The 20672-nt window shown below is 37.9% G+C and overlaps 1 protein-coding gene across 1 annotated transcript; it reads left to right on the top strand.

The window, feature by feature from the left end:
• Positions 1-4798: 4798 nt before the first annotated feature.
• On the top strand, positions 4799-15409 carry TAS1R3 (taste 1 receptor member 3). The gene is made up of 5 exons (XM_072426751.1): positions 4799-5079; positions 8262-9020; positions 10078-10284; positions 13201-13321; positions 14176-15409. Exons 1-5 carry the CDS (start codon positions 4822-4824, stop codon positions 15102-15104), a joined length of 2274 nt encoding a protein of 757 aa, XP_072282852.1. The 5' UTR covers positions 4799-4821; the 3' UTR covers positions 15105-15409.
• Positions 15410-20672: the final 5263 nt, after the last annotated feature.

The following is a 20672-nucleotide window of genomic DNA, read 5'->3' as shown; positions in this document are numbered from 1 at the left end:
TTGAATTATGACATTTAGCTCAGTAATATTAATATTATTATTATTAATATTATTAATAATAATAATAATAATAATAATAGTAAAAAGGATTTATATAGCGCCAACATACTATGCAGCGCTGTACATTAAATAGGGGTGATACAGGAGGAGAGGACCCTGCCCTGAAGAGCTTACAATCTAGTAGGTGGGGGAATTTCACACACAATAGGATGGGAGATATGTAATGGTGGGAAGTAGTGAGGGTTTCAAAAGACAGAAGAAGATTGGTAGGCAAGTTTGAAAAAATACGTTTTGAGTGCTCTTTTAAATGAGCAGAAAGTAGGAGCAAGCCAAATAGGATGAGGAAGACCATTCCAGAGAGTTGGGGCAGCTCTAGAGAAGTCCTGGAGCCGTGCGTGTGATGAGGTTATGAGTGAGGAAGTCATTAGTAGGTCATTGGAGGAGCGGAGAGAGCGGCTGGGGGAGTTCTTTTCTACCAGGTCAGAAATGTAAGTGGGACAAGAACTGTGTAGGGATTTGAAGGCAAACCACAGGAACTTGAATTTGATTTTAAGGTGAAATGGAAGCCAATGAAGAGAACTACAAAGAGATGCAGCGGAAGAGGAGCGGAGGGAAGGATGGGTGAGTCTGGCTGCAGCATTCATAATAGATTGTAGAGGAGAGAGTCGGGTTAGTGGAATACCAGAGAGGAGGAGGTTACAGTAGTCCAGATGGGAAATGATAAGAGCATGTGCAGGGAGTTTGGTGGTCTCAGGGGACAGGTAGGGGCGGATTTTGGAGATGTTGCGTAGGTGAAAGTGACGAGACCTGGAAATGTTCTGAATATGGGGGGTAAATGAGAGGGCTGAGTCAAAGGTGACACCAAGACAACGTGCCTGAGGGGAGGGCCGAATAACAGTGTTGTTAACAGTTAGATATATGTCAGGGGGGGATTTGGAATTTGAGGGGGGGATGATGATGAGTTCTGTTTTATCCAGGTTGAGTTTCAGGAATCGGTCAGACATCCATGATGAGATGGCTGACAGGCAGCATGAGACCTTATCCAGGACTGAGGGAGACAGGTCAGGGGTGGACAGATAGATTTGAGTGTCATCAGCATACAGATGGTACTGTAAGCCAAAGGAGGATATGAGACTACCGAGGGAGTACAGAGAAAAGAGAACTGGTCCAAGGACTGACCCTTGGGGATATATATGTGACAAAACCTCTAAGGAACAGAATATGGACCACGTAGCCATGTATACTATATTGCAGCTGTATTCAGATCTACATTGCAAATTATCTTCAAATTCAGAAATCAAGTGGTTTGCAGATTTGTAAATTGGTGTTTAGCAGCCAAATATTCTTACCTGGTATATACTTAAACTTTTGTTTGATAGGAGTCTCATTATAAAAGTTTTCACCTACGATTCACCTAACGTTTCCAGAAAATGTACACATTTTTAACATATGAAAACATTAAAAGATGTGAATCAGCTTTTACTTATGATTTATAATTTTCACTAATTTAAAAGTGTATAAAATGTGTAAATTTGGGGTAAAAGTTGGGTGAATCTTGGGTGTGTTTCTTTGAATGCAATGCAGGCAAATATTGGGTGCTGTGTGGGGCTGGGATTGTGCTGCACATTTCTTTCTGGAAAATCACACCACCTTGCCTGAAATCATCCCAGCCTGACCTGTCACAATGGTCAAAGATTGGAACCAGGAGGAAGAGAAGAAGAAGTTGCCATTGTTAACGATGGAATGGACACCGGTAAATGTATTTACCTAATCATGATATGACAGGTAAGGGTATTTTATTACGAAAGGTACATCCCCTGGCCTTTCTACAATAAAGAACCTGCCTGATTGAAATTGTTTTCAATAAGGGATTTGTTCTGCTTTACATTTTTAAACTTCTTATTTCTTTGCCACCTGGTTGAAATTTTTGCCAAAAGAACTGACAAGAGAACAATAAGTTGATGATATGCAGATGTTCCATAATGTAATATAGTGAAAAGTTAAGAGAAACTTTGGGCTCTCTGGTTATTGTCTAAATCCCTCTCTAGGCCTTGCTATTGGGCATCCGATGATATTTATGTTCTTCATCTGATTGATTCATTATGTGGGCAGTGATTCTGGAGGGTCTTTCTATCCCTATGATGTTAGCCTGGGAACATGTATCTGATTTGTTTGGGTAAATGACTATATCAAATTATATGTTTGTACTGGAGTTTTAGGGGGGGGGGNNNNTCATGGAGTGACATTTAGACGTATGTACTCAGGTAAGCTACCATTATACTATGTGTCTGTCTTGGCATGATTTTGGTTTATGATGCAGACAATTTGCTAGGAAAAACATATTTAGTATAGAATTGTTTTACTATGTTTTGTTTAATTTATGTATGTTTTAAGTTTCAATAAACATATGCAAAAAAACAAAAAACAAAACTGGCAGCATTATTTCATGTCATGTTGGTTGCAATTATTTGTTGTCCTTTGTCCCCTTGTGCTTGCTGTGGATTTCCTCTGATTTCCTATGTGGGTTAAAATGTACTGCAGGGAGGGCACACTCCGGCTCATTGTTGTGGTTCTATACATGACCTGTCTTTAGGTTTGTGTTGTTTATCTTTTATGTCTCCTGGCTCAGCTTGTGTGTTTGCCATTCTGTTTGCTGCCTCCTTTGTGCTGCCTGCTAGCCTGAGGCTGCCTGCCATGGCATTTTTGTACTTTATCTCCATGTCAGCTCATCAAAAACTCATTCTTGGGTCTTTTTCAAACTCCAGGCATTCTTTAGACTCAGGGTTTTGTTTTTGGGAAGTTCATACCCTGAAGGACCCTACAAACCATCTTCAGAAACATTCTTGTTTTTTAAAACTACAGCACAGCTGTTTCTCTCATCATGCAAAATAATTGTTTAATTAACAAACAATTTTACTAACCAATAATCTAAGCTTCTGTGAGTAGACAACAAACATTACTTAAGTAAACATGCAAAAGGCAGAGCTTAATTCAGAATGCACAAACATTTTCATACTCCTGCACAACCAGGGTATATGGTCCAGGGATACTGATAATGAACACAGGTTGATAAAGGTACAAGGATGAAACATCACATATTTGTTCTGGGACTAGTTGTAATGTTCACCCATGTTAGGTCCAGCTGTGATGAAGATGCTGACTCGGAATTCATATATAAAGGGGATTACAATCTCGGTGGTTTATTCAGCCTTCATGCCTCTGGATCTGACTGGTCTTCCCGTTATACTCCAGAGGTGAAGAGTTGTTCCAGGTGAGACATATCTTCTGTTCTATGGGTGCAGTGGGGCTACAAATATGCTGGTATTGTTCACCACAAAATACATGACTGCTTTAATGTTACTATTGTTCTTTAAGTTTACATTGTACAAGATTCCCAAAAATATGTAAATTTTGCTGAGCTTGTCCATTTTTACAAAACGAGGTTGAGCATACTGGGGCAATGTTTGGTTAGTATTACTGGGAATGTAAGAATATATTGTAAATTGTTTTTTTTTTATCTTTGTAAAACATGTTTTAGACATCAACCATACTGTATTTAAGTATTTAAAGAGAAATTGAAGTGCATAAGGCAGACAGGGCATAAATGACCTATGACCAGTGTTGCCTGTGATCTCCTATCAGCTGATTTTTCCCAATACTGTCTTACCATGCCTTGTTCTGCATTGTGTCTATGTATGGAAATGGCCATCATGGTATTGGCAGGGCTATGCTTCCTCATATCAGAACTTCCTTACAGAACAATGAGCAGCACAGTAAGGATGTCATTTATTATTATTATTATTATACAGTATTTATATAGCACCATCATATTACACAGCACTGTACAAAGTTGATAGTGGCGTAACTAACTGTCCCACAAAGGAGCTCACAATCTAATGTCCCTTCCATAGTCATATGTCATTAATGTAGTCTAAGGTCAATTTTTTAGGGGAAGCCAATTAACCTTACTGAATGTTTTTTTTGGGATGTGGGAGGAAACCAGAGTACCTGAAGGAATCCCATGCAGACACGTGGAGAACCTGCAAACTCCATGCAGATAGTGTTCTGGCTGAGATTCAAACCTGGGACCTAGCACTGCAAGGCAAGAGTCCTAAAACACTTAGACAGTCCAAGGTAGTGGCATGTTAGAGCTCTCACTGCATATATAATGCTGGAAGTCCATATTCATAGGAGTGCCTAGGCACAATCATTCATGCAGTGCTGATTAGAAAGCCTAAGGAAAGTTTTGAGGAACATCAATTAACCTACCAGTATGTTTTTGGGATGTTGGAGGGAACTGGATTAACCCCTGAACACACGTGACATGATTTCCTTGGTGTGTAGTCCCTCACCTGGCATGAATGATAAACTGGAGGAGGCTGATATCTACAATGTTACACAGTTTTATGTAAACTTTTATTTCAATTATATTTTTATGACTACATAACTCTATTAAATGTTGGATTTGTATTTGCCTGAAGCTCAGCTTTAAAGTCAATGGGCCTGATTTATGAAAGCCCTCCAAGGCTGAAGAGGATACACTTCTGTCAGTGAACCTGGGTGATCCAGCAAACCTGGAATGGATCTGGTCCAGGATTGAAAACATTTGCTAACCAATAGCAAGTGACTTTCAGGAAATCCATTCCAGGTTTGCTGGATCACCCAGGTTCACTGTGGAAAGTGTATCCTCTGCAGCCTTGGAGAGCTTTAATAAATGAATGACAGAATATTTCTTTTTAGTAAGACAATACATAACACTTTGTTCTTCGTTCTCCTTTCAGCCTAAACGTCAATATGGCAGGATATGTCTCCTTTCAAGTCATGAGGTTCGCAGTGCAGGAGATTAACAACAGCAGCTCCCTACTACCAACCATTACTTTGGGATATAACATATTTGATACCTGCTATACGTACAACAACATTCAGCCAGCGCTGAAATTTATATCCAAAGATAATGTTATTGACACAGAGGAAAATTATACCAACTACATCCCCACTGTGATTGCTGTGGTTGGCCCAGACAACAGTGATGCAGCAGAGACCACTGCTGACCTTTTCAACCTGCTGCGTCTTCCCCAGGTAAGTAGCCATCCCAGCCTGTGGTTTATTATAACTAAGTATATTATTGTAACATTTCTAATTTAAACACTAAAAGTAAATTTCTTACTGGAGAGTACTAGAGGCTTTCTGATAAGGGCAGGGTTGTAGTTGTAAAAAAAGAAGAGGGTGCACAGTAATAGTGATGTCTATCCATGGCAAACACTAAGGGGAGGCTTATACGGGGGTCCCAAAAAAAGTAAGGGCATGCCGTGCCCACCCCTCTACATCCATGGGGTATATTTATTATATTTATTATTTAAATTCACAGTTGGAAAATCAAATAGAGCCATTTAAAACACATGGATCTCTGAGAATGTTGCCGATTGTTAAATTCTCTGCCTTCTAAACAGGCCCCCAAAAGTCAATTCATAATCACCTAGACCTACATCAACCAAGCGCCCCTTCCCTACACTAAATATGTGTTCAGGCTATTGGAAATCAAGACTGTGCCATTGTTTGTGGATAAGAAATCAATTTTGAGTGGAAAGTAATAAAAATTAATCTTAGAAATAGGAAGAATTCAGTAGTCATGAAGACAGAGCTGACAACGCTGGTTGAGATTTCCATGCAGTAAAGGTAAGGTGTTGTCTGCTCAGAGCACACAGGTTTTCTGGCAAAGCAAAATATTTTTTTACTTGAAAATGTGCATGTATTGCAGAGATGTACTGAAAATGCTTGCCCCATTTTATCAATACAAATATTTTAGGAAAAATAACTTTTACATAAGGAAGGTTTTACTTATAGAGGCCTGATTTGCCCTTACTTTATACCAATGAACCATATCCAAATTCAATAAAAATTCTCACTTTGGTTGAATATTATTCATTGACAAAGAAGTCTGCTCCCAATAAAAGAAAGGAGCACAGAAGATACTTTTCTGGTTTAGAGCTGCAGGGTGGACTCTTATTTTTACAACTTATACAACTTAGTAATAAAACACAACTTCACTATTAGGAAGCCCTAGAAAATACAGTCATATAAAGTTCAAAACCAATAGTTCTGAAGATTCATCCTGGTCTATATACACTGATATAAGTTCTATGTTCAAGCTGTTTTTGCTCTCTTTAGCCACTAGATGTCACTGTCTATTTTACTTATTGTAAATAGATTTTTCTTTGCCATACTAGAAAGGGTGACATCAATTGGCTAAAAATAGGAATATAACAAAACAAAAAAACAAAAGGAAATAGGAGATTTTAAGATTTATGAGTAGTGCAATCTATGGCAGCTTCTGAGAGAGGATGGTGCATAGATCAAGAGCACACATGGTTAACATTTTCACTTGGTGACAATTAAAGATTGGAATACTAACTGTAATAAAAACGCCACTATGACAATATTGTAATAGATAGATGCCACTGCAAAAAAAAAAAAAGACAGTCAGCACATAATCTGTGTCTCTTAAAAGAGTTAAAATTGTTTCTGTCAATACTGAAATATGGGCGCTACCATTGCTATCCTGTTTTTGAAGCAATACTGAAGAACATTTTTACTTTCCCATTTGGCAGGTAACTGCTAAGGACATAATTGCCGTCTGTTTGTTTTAAATGTGTTTGAAAACTGGACCCCAATTGGGTGCCAGGTTATTCCCCAGGAGGATGTTTAAAGTGATTTCGGAATTTTTGAAAGACAGATTATGGAGTGCAGGGTAAAAGTGTTATTGAATACATAAATACTGGTAGTGCCCGAGTTAAGGACATCCAACATACAGACGACTTCTAGATATGAAAGGGGGCTTAATAGGGGTGAGGGGGGTGGTTCAGATGACTAAAGCTACGTACACACGTCAGATTTTTATCGCCCGATAATCGGCATCGGCCAATTATCGGGCGAAAATCTGCCGTGTGTACAGTCGGTGTCGTCCATCGTCCAGACGGCCGACCTGTCGGATCCACGGACGATGGACGACAGCCGATCGTAATGAAAGTGAAGGGGAGAGCGCGCAGCAGGGTGCCGCTCCGTCGCTCTCCCCCTCCCCTCTCCATAGAGCATGAACGGTGCTGTATGTACAGCACCATTCATGCATCGTGCACTCCCTTGTCGTTGGAAAGGATCATGAAAGATCCTTTCCAACGACAAAAATTGGCAGTGTGTACACAGCTTTACAAAAGAAATCTTTTGCTAAACACAGACTAAGCTGCAACATCTCTCTAGTAACCAGGACAAACCTTGCAGCTGTTTCTTTTTGCATATCAAAGCACATTAATGAATGTCAAGGCTCCATAAAGTTTTTTTTTGCTTTGTTTGTGATTAACTCACAGTGAGGATTTTATACAGTAACTGACACCACACTGCCTAATAATATGTTGAGACAAACATTTGTCCTAATTACATGTATTAAAACAATGTACCTGTTCCGACTTACATACAAATTCAACATAAGAACAAACCTACAGTCTCTATCTCGTATGTAACCCAAGGACTACCTGTATAAACAAAAGCATCCATGTTATCTTTTTCTATCTTTATATTTTGACATGTTACATTATTCATCCTGTTTTCACTTGTACTGCCTACTAATCTTTTTTCTACTCCTTTTATTTTTGGCAATTGAAGCTGTCTCAGATCCTTCCACCTTAGACATTTCTTTACTCTATAGAGATCTTGGCCATGTGCATTCTGCCTCTAGTTCTATTGTAAAGTGGGTCCTCTTGTGCCCATGTGACATGACCATATAAACAAATCTGTCATCGTCATTACTCTGCATTGCATCATATTTTCTATTTCTATGGCAGTGACAGAACGTACCAAGTCTAATACAAAAATACTGCCCTAAAATAGAAGTTGGCCCCCAAAAAGCAACCTTCTTATGGTTAGTCCAAATACTCAAATAAATCTTTGCTCACATAACAAGGCAGGTCCAATACTTTTTTGGACCAATAGTGGAAGGGTCCATCTTTAGGAATGTGTTCACATGGTGCCTGGAATGTGCATTTCCATTGGCTTTAGAACCCGTGAGTGGACCTCCCAGGACCTTAAGACTTCACTGGTGGTGTAAAAAAACTGTGAAGACTGGTGGTGGGCTCAGGTTAGTAGAACGATATTTTTTTGGTAGGGGTGTGGGAGGTTGAGAATGAAGTTGGGAACACATTTGCCTAGAGATGGGCTTTAAAGGTGGAACTTTCCTTTCATTATAAATATTTTTTCTTTTATGTTTACAGATCAATGTTCTTGCCACCAGTAAAAGGATGAGTGAACTGAGTCTGCCAGGTTGTTTTCAGACGATTCCCAGCAGTGAGGTGCAGCAACATGCATTTGTAGACATCCTGAATTATTTTAATTGGACTTGGGTAGCTGTCTTGGGAAGTTTTGATGAATATGGGATGCAAGGAGTCCAGCATTTTTTAGAAGCCACCTCCAATCTAAATATTTGCCTTGCCTATAAGGACTTTATACCCATTAAAATTTCTGGTAAGGAAGCAGTATGGAAAAGCACAATACGCCAGATTGCCAACAATATCACCTTCACCAACGTTAATGTCATTTTGCTTTTTTCTCAGGACATTATTCTTATTGACTTTTTTAAAGAGCTTGTGGAAATTAATTTTCCTTCAAAAATCTGGCTTGCAACTGAAACTTGGTCATTGTCTAAAGACATTTACAATTTACAGAATATTAGGAAACTAGGGGTGATATTTGGTATTGCCCTAAAATATGTGCAGATCCCGGGCTTTGATGAATATCTTACAAAAGTGTATCATCAAAACAAAAATAGTTCTGGAGGGTCCAGGCCTGAAGAAAACTGCAACCAGTACTGCGATGGTTGCCGAAACACCACACTAAGCAATTTTCTGAGTTATTTTGAAACTAAAAGCAGCTTTAGCATTTATTCTGCAGTTTACGCTGTGGCTCATGCATTACAGGATGTGCTTGGTTGTAATGAAACTTACTGCGAGAACAAGGATGTCTACCCATGGCAAGTAGGTGATGTTGCTTTTGTATTGTTAGTAGATGACTATTGATAACAGGTATTAAAGGCCGGCAAAATAATCGTGATATGCTGAAATTCCCATAACAAGACGTCTACCAGTGTGCAAGTACACCCCACCATTGATATTATTGCAAATCCAGACTTTAACCATGAGTCAAATTTTCAATGTCTCCTCCACACCACCAGTGGGCAGGAGAAGGTGCAGATAACCGATCCCCCATTGGTGATGCCCGATGATGTCCCATTTGGTCCTTTAACTGCTTAACATGACATAAGTTGAAAATACAGCAATTTTGCCTATTTATTTGAAAAGAAGCTCCCTCTGTCTTGAACTTCCTGATGCTGGAAGTTGTACAGTCTGGTTTAGCATAGACACATAGCAGAGATTTTCAGAGATATATACCTAAAGCTATTAGCTTCAGCTTTTCTATTCCTATATTTGATTTCCACAAACAGCTTTATTGGCCATCTTGAATTAGAGATCTGAAGTGGCAGACTTGCACTCACTCAGGCTTTATTTCCAGTGGCCACCATGCCAAAATACTGCGAGCTGTGGATATAGTAATTATTGCAGGGCTTCCCTGAAGACCTGAAAGTTATTCCAAAGGTTTCCCAATGGACAGATAACTTTGGGAGGTGCTGAGACTGGATGAGGTCAGGTAAAATACTAAACCAAAGCTTTAAATATATATTTTGTGATTTTGATTATTACATAACTGCATTTGTTGGTGTTTTATTTTAGAGTTTAGCTTTTTGTCCCCATTGTCCATTTGCCCATGTCCCTGCAGCTTGATGAAAACATGTAATTGGATTTACTTACATTTTTACATTTGTACATTTGTTTAAGATCACTAGGACCTGACAATCTATGCTTTGAACCTACTTATGTCATAGTTTTGCTCTGCAAAAGCACAATAATGTATATAAATGGTCATAAAGGTAAAAATGACATAATAGACACTGTACAACCCTTAATGATATCTTTAGTGCTGGCCCTATTGGGATTTAGAATGTAAACTAACTTACCTCTCTTTTCTCCAATCCAGGTCACAGAGGCACTAAAGCATGTGAATTTTTCACTACTGGACAATGAAATAAGCTTCAACTTCCGTGGTGACTCTCCAACAGGATATGACATTGTCTTCTGGAACTGGTTTGGTGGAACTTCATTTTTAAAAGTTGGATCCTACACCAGTTTAGGAAAACTCAAAATCAACCATCAAAAAATGTTATGGCAAACATCAAACAATGTGGTTAGTTATGAGTTTGGGTAGGGGAGAGGTGTAATAAAGTGGTAAATGGCAGTGAGAGAACAAGCTAAAACAGTAAGCAGTACACAAATATGAAACCTGCCATGGTAAAATGACTTCAGCCAAGGAAAATATAATTATTGTAGGTATGGACTTATTTTTTAGAGTTTAGAGTTCCATGGTTGCACAAATTAACAAATCAGTAATCACATTTCCAAATAAGTTTTGGTACGGTTTGGAAACCTTTATATGCCACAAGGTCAGTTCTAGCTGCAACTTATATGCATCTAGAAACTGTTATCATTTTATAAGCTCAAAATCAATAGAATCAGAAGTTAAAGTTATAATGCCAAATTTTAAATCTGTCAAAAACGTTGATCTTTTAGGGAATGAGGTTTAATAGTGACAGCTCTTTGGCAATCTCACTGGCAATGTATGGGCAACTGTAGAGTGAAATAAGTTTGTACATTCTAACTATAAAATAATTTTCTTCAAGTTTATTGATAGGCACAAGCAGTTTTGTACCTTTGGGTTCTATTGCTTGGACACTTGCAAACTTGTGGGCCCTCCAAGAAAAAAATCTCCTGCTAACCAAGTACCAAGAGCATGGGTATGAACACAGAGGGGTCCAAGAAAAAGTTTTTTTGCTAAGATTTTACAATATATTTTTATTCTTTGATGGACAAAGGAAATTGGTTATCTTCAGGACATGTAAAGTAGCCCAGTTGAGGGGGGCAATTGGAGCACAGCAAAAAACATCAATGGGCCCAAATAAGTCTGCTTGCAGATCTAGCCACATGAAACTAGAGCCAATGAAGACACTCTTACAAACTGTAAAATACCCAGAAAGTCCAGGACCAGAGCAAGGATGGAGGACTAGGCATGGTGTCAAGGACTTAAAGAGGTGCAACACCGACCTTAGCAAACAGATGCTTACATCTATCAGACCATCTTAGAGGTTCTAAATGCCAAAATAAAAAACAAAATAAACCAATTACTGTTGTGAAGACAAAAAAGAACAAGGACAACCGCTCCACTACAAGGTAATATCCAGCATGTTCCTACACAGTCACAGAAAACAAGGAAGAACATTATAACTCTAAAGTGACTCTTGACACCAAAAAAGGAACCAATGTCCTATTGGCAAGCGATACCTGTAATAGGCAAGCCTACCTTTCAGAACTGAAGTGACAAAAAAAAAAGACCCAACTGACCTCCAAGGAGCTTATACCTTTGTGAAATCAAGGAGGGACAAACTGAAGTCTCCTCCAGTAGGGGAAATTTTTATATGGACCAAGGATGGGCCCGGAAAAAGAAGCCATTCAATAAGATAGTGAGTTCTGTAAAACTGAGCCCAAACAGTCAACAGGGGCTTTCACACTTCAACCAGAATACTCAGAAACTTTAACTATCCAAAGAAGCTAACTAAAAATGGAGGAGATATCATTCTCAAGGAGATTGCAACCAGTAGAACATGTATGTGGCTAGTATATAATGCACAAAAACAGCTCACAAGCCACTAAGACCCCTCACACCTGTAAGAAGGATGTTTTTTTTTCTCCAGGAGGATTCTGGTCATCTGAATTCCTTCAAACCAAACCAAACTCATTTTCCAGAAGGACACCCTAACAAGAGCTCGCCTCCAGTCCTTAAAACTCCAAAGCCAAAAAATGTGTACACAACCTTAGTTGCACACTGTAAAATAAAGATTCAAATAGTGGGTGCCTAATATCCTAGTTAAGATTACTATTAGTTAAAATAGCCAACTAAATATTTTACCCCAGTTTAGAAAAGAGGGTCAAAATCTGGCTTTTAGGGTCAGCAATAAACAAAGCTAAACACCCAATAGGGTCGCGTGAGGTTTTGAGGGACCATATTGGAACTGGACTATACTCAGGGCTAGGGTAGAATCTGACATAGCAATGAGGAAATGATTTCAGGTTACAGACATCCTTACCTTGGGGGCAATGAGGATCTTAATTCAGAGCCATCAGGAGAACGTAAGCCAGGGCCACCGATAGTAGTAGAACCAGGTGATGAGGTCACTGTAGATGGACAGTAAGAACAGACCAAAAAAATCATTAGCAGAAAGCATTAAGGATGCACATGTTCTTTATGAGTATACGTTATTAAATCAGCCTTCAGGGACTTATGTAGAGAGGCAGTGAAAAACAGCTAACTAGTACCAGAATTTGGTCTAAACAGTTTTTTTTACATAGAATCCAGTGGAAAACTCTAACTTCCAGGTGGGGGTCGCAACATCCAGTCCAAAGGGGGCTGGATTCAACACTTTTATGTCAGACATTATGATCTGATATAGCTACAGAAAGATAGAACAGCTCATTGCAATATGCAATCGGCAATATGTCAAATCTTGATTGGAGAAAAAGGAGAATAAAAAAAAGTGTTGGAGAAGAAGTGGACAAAAGTATATCAAACCTCCTAAAACATTAGCAAAAACTGAGGCATGCTTATGGTAGGAGTGTTCTGTTTATCAGAGTCCAGTCTTCCTGTAGGTAACAGCGTAACCTAAAGATTTAGGATTTCCAGTGCGTCATGATGAACAAGAATTAAAAGGAATTTAAAAAATAATAAACATCACAGTGACATATACAGACAGCTGAGGGGTGTATACTTGAATATCAGTGTGATAAATAAAATAGTAGACTAACTGTATATATTGGCAGATCACTGGCAAATAAAGGTAAAAAAAATCCATATACAGGAAACCTAGTTGGTGTCTGCAGCCAAATGGCAATATATTTTTTAGGTTTGCTGCTATGGTTTGGCTTTCTGATATGTGGTTATACTGTGATCAATTGCTATTGGCTAATACACCAGATTGATCTTTCCACTTTGTTATTAAATTAAGACCCACTAGTTTTGCGGCTTTTTCTGAAACTGTATTTATTTTATTAGGTGCCATCATCAGTGTGTTCTTCTGAATGCTTACCGGGGCAGGAAAAACAGCCAAAAGGGTCCTATAAGTGTTGTTTTGACTGTGTTAGCTGTGCGGCTGGGACCTACCTCCATGCAAATGGTTTGTAGATCATAATATGCGCAGCGTTTATTCATAAGTTCATAAAAATAAATACTTTTCATTTGGAAATTACAGTAGACTCAACATTAAGCAGTTGCTTGTACACTGTTAGGTAATAATTCTTGTAAATGTTCAGCTTTCTGTTGTTATGAAGAAGAAATCTCCCAAAGTAGAATTCCTCTCTTAGACAGTTGTCTCTGAAACAAGTCCCCCCTTGGATGTGTCTACACCCCATAGGACTTGAAAGAATTAGAACTCGGAGTCAGAGGCTCCTCTGGAGAGATTCCTTTACTTACGATCTGGTAAAAAGGTTGTCAAACAAGGGTAGTTAGTATAGTAAACTCCCTGACAAGGACTTTCTGTTAAATAGGGCATGCTAGAACCTCTGTTTTTTTTTAATGTTGTCTATATCTTTGTTGTAGATTTTTTCTTTATTGCTGTTTAATAAAAGGTTATCACAGGGACAAAAAAATAATGGTGCTAATAAATCTCTCCAATGGAGCCTGTGATATTGCTAGAACCTGACGAGGGTTTACACCTTTCCCTATTCTATCCAAAACTAAAAAATATTTTGCATATAGATATACTCATATCTATACCCATGTGTCCACACCAACATTTCCAACAAATTCTTCATAGGATTCATTAGGTTATTGCTACCAACCTCAAATGATGCTCAAATGATAATTTCCCACATTTTTGGGAAAAGTAAACAAGGGCCCAAAGGATATCCTCTCAACTGCATGAGTTCTAAATCATGGTGCATAAATTATATCACAAAATACCTTAATATAAAACAGTTTAAATGATTTATTTATGACCATATTTGACACCATAATCATCTTCTTTCATAGGTACCTGTGTGTCCTGTAGAGACGACCAGTGGTCCACAGAAAGGAGCACCATCTGCTTGGATAAAACAAGAATATTTATGACTTGGAGTAATGTTATTACCATTACTTTATTGACTGTAACACTTATAGCTATACTTCTTACCATTGTGATCATGGGAACATTTTTTGTTCACTTATCAAGCCCAGTGGTCAAAGCTGCAGGAGGAAGAATGTGTTTTCTCATGCTTTCATCATTGACAGTTGGATATATCAGCATCTTGGCTTACCTGGGTGAACCAGGGACAGTGAAATGCATCATGAGACTTCCCCTGTACAGTATTGCACTCACTGTCAGTTTCTCTTATATTTCCATACGTTCCTTTCAGATAGTATGTATATTTATGATGGCTTCTAAGCTCCCAGCTACGTATGACTACTGGGTAAAACAGAACGGGCAGTACATATGCCAGGCCTTCCTTAATGGGGTACAGGTTTTCATATCTGTTATCTGGATCATCACTGACCCACCTACAGCTACCACCAAACACTTGAGTTCTGACCAAGTTCTGTTGGAATGTAGTCAATTTGGCTCCGTATACAATATCTTACAGTATGGCTACAATGCCATTCTCAGCCTTCTGTGCTTTACCTTTGCTTACATGGGCAAAGAGCTACCCAAAAACTATAGTGAAGCTAAATGTATTACCTTTGCCATGTTAATTTTTTTTGTGGTCTGTATTTCTTTCTTTACAGCCCAACTAATTGACGTTGGGGAGTACATCACTACTATCAATGCAGGTCTGGCCTGGCTCAGTCTGATGGGAATTACAGGGGGGTATTTTTTCCCCAAATGTTACATCATTTTTTTTCATCCCCAATTTAACACCACAAAGCATTTTCAAACAACCATACAGTCCTACACAAAAAGAGGAAGTGAAAGCACCAAATGATTTCAAATCTTTACACTTTAGATAGGATGGGCCAGATTTATTAAGGGTTCTCTAAGGCTGGAGAAGATACACTTTCATCAGTGAAGCTAGGTGATCCAGCAAGATTTCAATAGGGAGATTGTAAGAAAATTGTATGTATTAATAAAGAATCTGTTCGGATGTTAGGATTTCTCTGCCTAAAAAAAAATACATCCAGGCTATTTCAATAAGGGTGGAAGACCTTCAATTTGCCAGTATAAATTAAAATTAATAATTCCTTAAATCTGTTGTAATAATGAAAGTAAAAAAAAAGTAATTGTATATATTAAATGTATTTTAAAAATAAACTAATGTAAGTATCTAAATGTGTCTTTTCTCCAACTCTTAATAATTACCTGTGGAACAATAAGATCCAAAACTAGCAGCCAATCCTATTCTGCTTTAGTACTTTGTGTGTATATCCACAGTATATATATATATATATATATATCACCTGTGTAATAAACTACTTTCTTGGGGTTCAGCCTTTAACAAAAGACATAAGACATATATATATATATATATATATATATATATATATATATATTTATTTATATTTATTTATATCAACCGTGTTATAAACTACTGGGACAATAGGATCTAAAACTAGCCGCCAATCCTATTCTGCTTTAGTTTTGTGTGTGTGTATCCACAATAAATATATATATATCAACTGTGTAATAAACTACTTTCTTGGGGTTCAGCTTTTAACAAAAGACATAACTGAATATTGTGCACTGATCTTGGGAAGCATGCCAAATTGCTAATGATATGGAGTATGGATAGTTTGTTATGTATGAAAACACTGCTCTCAGATTCCTTGCTTTACAAGGAATTAGGAAAATACAAGAAAATTAGAGTCAGCGAAGCATGCAAAATATGAGTGATGTTTACATAAGCATGTGTACAGTATTAAAATTAGCTCAAATCTCTTGTTTGTACTGCAAAGCAATACTACATCATTTGTACATGACAAGCCTGATAGGCCATATATATATATATATATATATATATATATATATATATATATGTATATATATATAATTACGGCCTGTGATAATTAATTAGTTAAAACAGACATAGAAGAAGATTTGTTTTTCCATGGTAAATTTAATTATTGTGTAAGTGTAATACTTCCATATTGAGGCAACAACAACCTCTTTTTTGGTGCAGGTTTCCTTTAGAACCTTAGCAGTCTTATTGCTTACATTACTGTTATTTCTGTATTCTGTATTATTTTGTCATTTACAAATCCTGAATTGTTCCTGACAGTGTCTATACACAGGAAAATGTATTGGTCTGATAATGATGATACGGACATCCCATGATTACTTTTTCCTACACGTCTATATGCAGCCTAAGTTGGTTATGCAAAAAATACCAACATAAACCTACTAGAGCTACTGGAACACCACCAACTATCATCTCCCTGTCCAATGAGACAACTGGGACCTTTTTGAAAAGGTTTATTATGGCTGACTGGTTCACTTTAAAACCCAACCAAACCCAAAATTGAACAATTTAGTAGTTTGTAAGAATTACTATTAAAAAATGTACATATGCAAAGCAAATGAATGTAAATGTGTTTGTGCACTGCACTACATCTTATTTCTGTCTTATGTGGATTCAGCTGGTGGGCACCCAAAGAAGAAAGCTAAAGAGCAAATGCTAGACTTTATTTGCCCTGAAAAACACAGACGTTCGAAAGTCCCTAGGACTTCAGGTTTCCAAGTTCATTGCTGAAAACAATCAAGCAATCTTCATAGCTCACTGTGCCTGCTTTATTAAGGCTCTCCAAGGCTGGAGAGAATACACTTTCACCAGTGAAGCTGGGTGATCAAGCAAACCTGGAATGGATTTCTTCAATGCCATTTGCTATTTGCTAGCAAATGCTTTGAATCCTGGACCAGATCCATCCCAGGTTTGTTAGATAACCCAGCTTCACTGGTGAAAGTGTATTCTCTCCAGCCTTGGAGAGCTTTAATAAATTAGGGCCACTGTCTCCACTATGTCCACTTATATCACAAAGTCGCGCCTTATAGGGCCCCTGGAACACTCTGGGCCAATGACGAAGAGAACTGAACTAATCCTACAAAAGAGTTTAAAACAATTAGTTTATTAGCCTATGTGGATGCAAACCACCAATGCATTTCAGGACCCAAACACATCCCCCTTCATCAGGGCCCAATGAAAACAAAAGGACTCATTATTTACTGTTGCTGGAAGTAAAGAAATACTGGGGTTGTTGCCCAGGAATTCCTGAATACGACATGCATTTTCCAGCATCTCTTTATTACAGTGAAAACCATATGTAAAAATGAGAGTGGGTCCAGTAATAGGTAAGTAGGTCATGAGCAGAGGTGTGAGATGTCTACAATCTGTAATAATAAGTGTACAGCTTTAGATAATATTTACCATTTACACTAATCACTATGGTTGGTTTGAGAACTTTAGTTGGGCTTTAAGAGTTAAATAGATGAAAAAACATCTAGAAATTGTAGAGATTTCAGCAGCTTTCAAATATAAAGAGAGGCATATTATTTTGATAAGGTTCACTGATCACAAACTGTACTAAGAACATTCTGAAATTATTAGTACGGTTTGTGGTCATTGAACCATATCCAAGTAAAGAGAGTCTAAATACCCTTCCAATCTGCTCTAGTGTCTGATGCTCTAAAAGTGCTATAATATTCAGCCTATTTGTTGTCAATTTTTTTGGCAGGAGGAGAAAAACGATAAATCTCTATGTATTTTTTTCCGTAGGTTAAAAACATCTTTCCCGTGAGTGCCATGTCCTTTCTGCAAACTATTTGCTTTTTCAAATAAATGTAAAATAGCTGTAGCAAAAGGAAAAGTGAATTGCTATGTAGGATTTCTTCTCTACTCTGACTGAGAGATTGTGTACAAGCTAACAATAAGGTACATGAAGACATTACAACATTCTAAATTGCAGCAAATTTCACAGATGGATCTATTGTCACACTACAGGTAGGGAATCTTTTTACCAATACAAAAAGTTATGCATAAAGTTTCAAAATGTGACAAAGCAAAAATAATTGGTTTTCTTTAAAGTGGAACTAAACCTATGTCACCTTTTTGTTCACCTGAACCTCCTCCAGATTTGGGATCTTCACCCATCTTAATTGACTTGGCCAGATTGATGTACCTGCTGCGCATGCGCATACAACTAAATATGAGGTCAGTTATAAAATAAATGCAAGATGAAAACAATTGCTTTTATTAGATGGGGTTGATATACGAAAAGTGTAAAGGATGTTTGTATTTAAAGTTTTTAAAACTTTACTAAAAGTAAAAAAATTTACTTTGCATTGAAGTTTTTACTTATCTTAGTGGATGAAGTGAAAATTCACTTAGCAAATATTATCTAATTATGTGCAGTGGAAAAAACAGTTTTTTTTTTGCTTTCACATAAATGGATCACAATAATATATATAAAGTATAAATTACAATTGCATTTTGTAGATGGGGGTTCATATACTAAAGGAGAAGATCGTGTTTGCTTAAGTGACATTTAAAAAGGGATAATGAGTTATTATTTTAGAAGCATGCAGATTTTTTCCCTAATCATTTTTATTGTATATTTGCATGAAATGTAAAAGTAGAACAGAGTATAAATCTGTTATAAACTGGTGTGACAGATCTAAGTTTATTAATGTATAGTGATAGAAGGTTTTCCTTTAAAACAGTGGTTTAATTCCTTCTTTAATAGTAGCACTAGCCCAGGTGTAAAATAATGTACCTGATAGGCACTCATGACAGCCAATCAGCATTTACTCTCGAGCCAGACCCTCGGACATCATCTTATGTAAATCTCCATTCCTACATTGCTCTTTTGAGCAGTTGTGAGCAGGCAGGTCATGTATTAACATGTAGTTCCTGTCATAGAGGTCAATACCTGATAGAATGTCCATACTAAAGAATGCTCAGAACAAACTTAACTTTTTCAACACCTAACAGTGTTTCAATGTATTTTCCTGCAACCGGTCCAAATAGCAGAACAATACAAAACATTTACACCAAGTTGTTCCAAACATTTTACTGATTCATTTGGGTTGTTCTTCTATCTTCTTCCTCGACTGCCTCTTGCTATTGTGAATTTACAGCCAGAGTGTAACAGGTAATTCAGAAAACACCCAAATTGGGTTCGACTAGGACATGGAAAGTCCAGCAGGCCTTTAGGTGGCATTATCTCTGTACCAGGTCATATAATTATTTTTTCTGGTAGTTTATTGGCCCATAAATCACTGCCCCTTTATCACTCCAGCACAAATCTCACCTCCATAAAGGTCCTCACCTACTAAAAGACGTCTAGTACTACTACACAAAAAGGAAGATCATCACAATTGTCCTAAAGCAAATATCTCTAACTTCTCTCTACCCCATTACATGCTAAGCAAGAAGAAGTCTTTAGGTTTTATTAAAAAATCAGATACTTTTCCTGAATATAATCCCTTACAGTTGAAGCTGTGTTTGGTTTCCAGAGGATTGAGGAGCCTGGATTAGTTAAAAGGAATGACAGAGGCTGTTTTTCGAAAATAGGCGATAGGACGCCAATGGTGGAGTACAAAAAAGCTGAGCTTTTAGAGAACTAATTAGGTTTATTGGAAACTATTGAAAGTTATTCTTTACAATATGACTGTGAGGCTACTTAATGACCTTATGCACCTCAACATTCCCCAAAAATCTTATAATTGCCTATTTTTGCTTTTGCCCAATTGATTCTGTGTGCCTTTACATGGACTATAGCAGGGGTCAGCAAACTTTTTTGGCTACTAGGCCATTTAAGGAGGTCAAGAAGGCACACTAGGGCGGACCCTCTTTCGCTGATGGCTCCGCCTCCACCAGGAACACCCCTGAAAGGAAATCCCTCTCCTCCACAATGCATAGGGAGGAGAGGGAATGTCCCCTTACCCCAGCGGCGGAAGTGGTAACGCCGGCTGCGGTAAATAGGGAAGGGAGGCATAACAAGGAGGGTCAAGAGCCGTGGGTAGCCGACCCCTGCCAGCCATGTTTAGACCGGATAGACCGGGGGGGGGCCATTAGGCCGGAATGGACTACTGGCTAGGCTGTATCTGGCCTAAAGGCCCAAGTTTGCCTACCCCTGGACTGTAGGAATGGATGGGATTTCAATGTACATGTACAGAACATTGAAAATAAACTCTGGAGGGGTTTCCAGGGGCGGAGTAACCCTAGGATTAAATATACAAAAATGTATATTTTTCATTATCACTTTAAAATATACTGGTAGCCATCAGTATAAGAACAATTATGTTGTGAGTTAAAGTAATATTGTTAAGTCTGTTACCAGAAGTGTTATAAGTTTCATTTTTTGATACTTGATATCATTTGTTACAAGGGGGGCTTGTTGCACTGCATGCTCACAAATACTGGCGTGAAGGAAGTTGGGTTCCCCATTACCAGCAAATCATGAAAAGTTGCCTTAAAGTATCCAGCAGGAAAAACAGCTATTAACTACACTATGGAATCAGTGCAAGCAATTGCAATATCTAATCCCATCCACATAAGAAA

This window comes from Pyxicephalus adspersus, chromosome 11, assembly GCF_032062135.1.
Source record: "Pyxicephalus adspersus chromosome 11, UCB_Pads_2.0, whole genome shotgun sequence".
Classification (NCBI taxonomy): Eukaryota; Metazoa; Chordata; class Amphibia; order Anura; family Pyxicephalidae; genus Pyxicephalus; species Pyxicephalus adspersus.
Note: the sequence above shows the minus strand (reverse complement) of the source record. Positions and strands in the feature narration are given on the sequence as shown.

Bases quoted from the DNA above. Each gene is read 5' to 3' on its own strand.
- TAS1R3 (XM_072426751.1), top strand. From the start codon at position 4,822: ATGAGGTTCGCAGTGCAGGAGATTAACAACAGCAGCTCCCTACTACCA. The intron at 9,021-10,077 runs GTAGGTGATGTT...TCTCCAATCCAG, and splicing joins AGGATGTCTACCCATGGCAA to GTCACAGAGGCACTAAAGCA. The intron at 10,285-13,200 runs GTTAGTTATGAG...TTATTTTATTAG, and splicing joins GGCAAACATCAAACAATGTG to GTGCCATCATCAGTGTGTTC.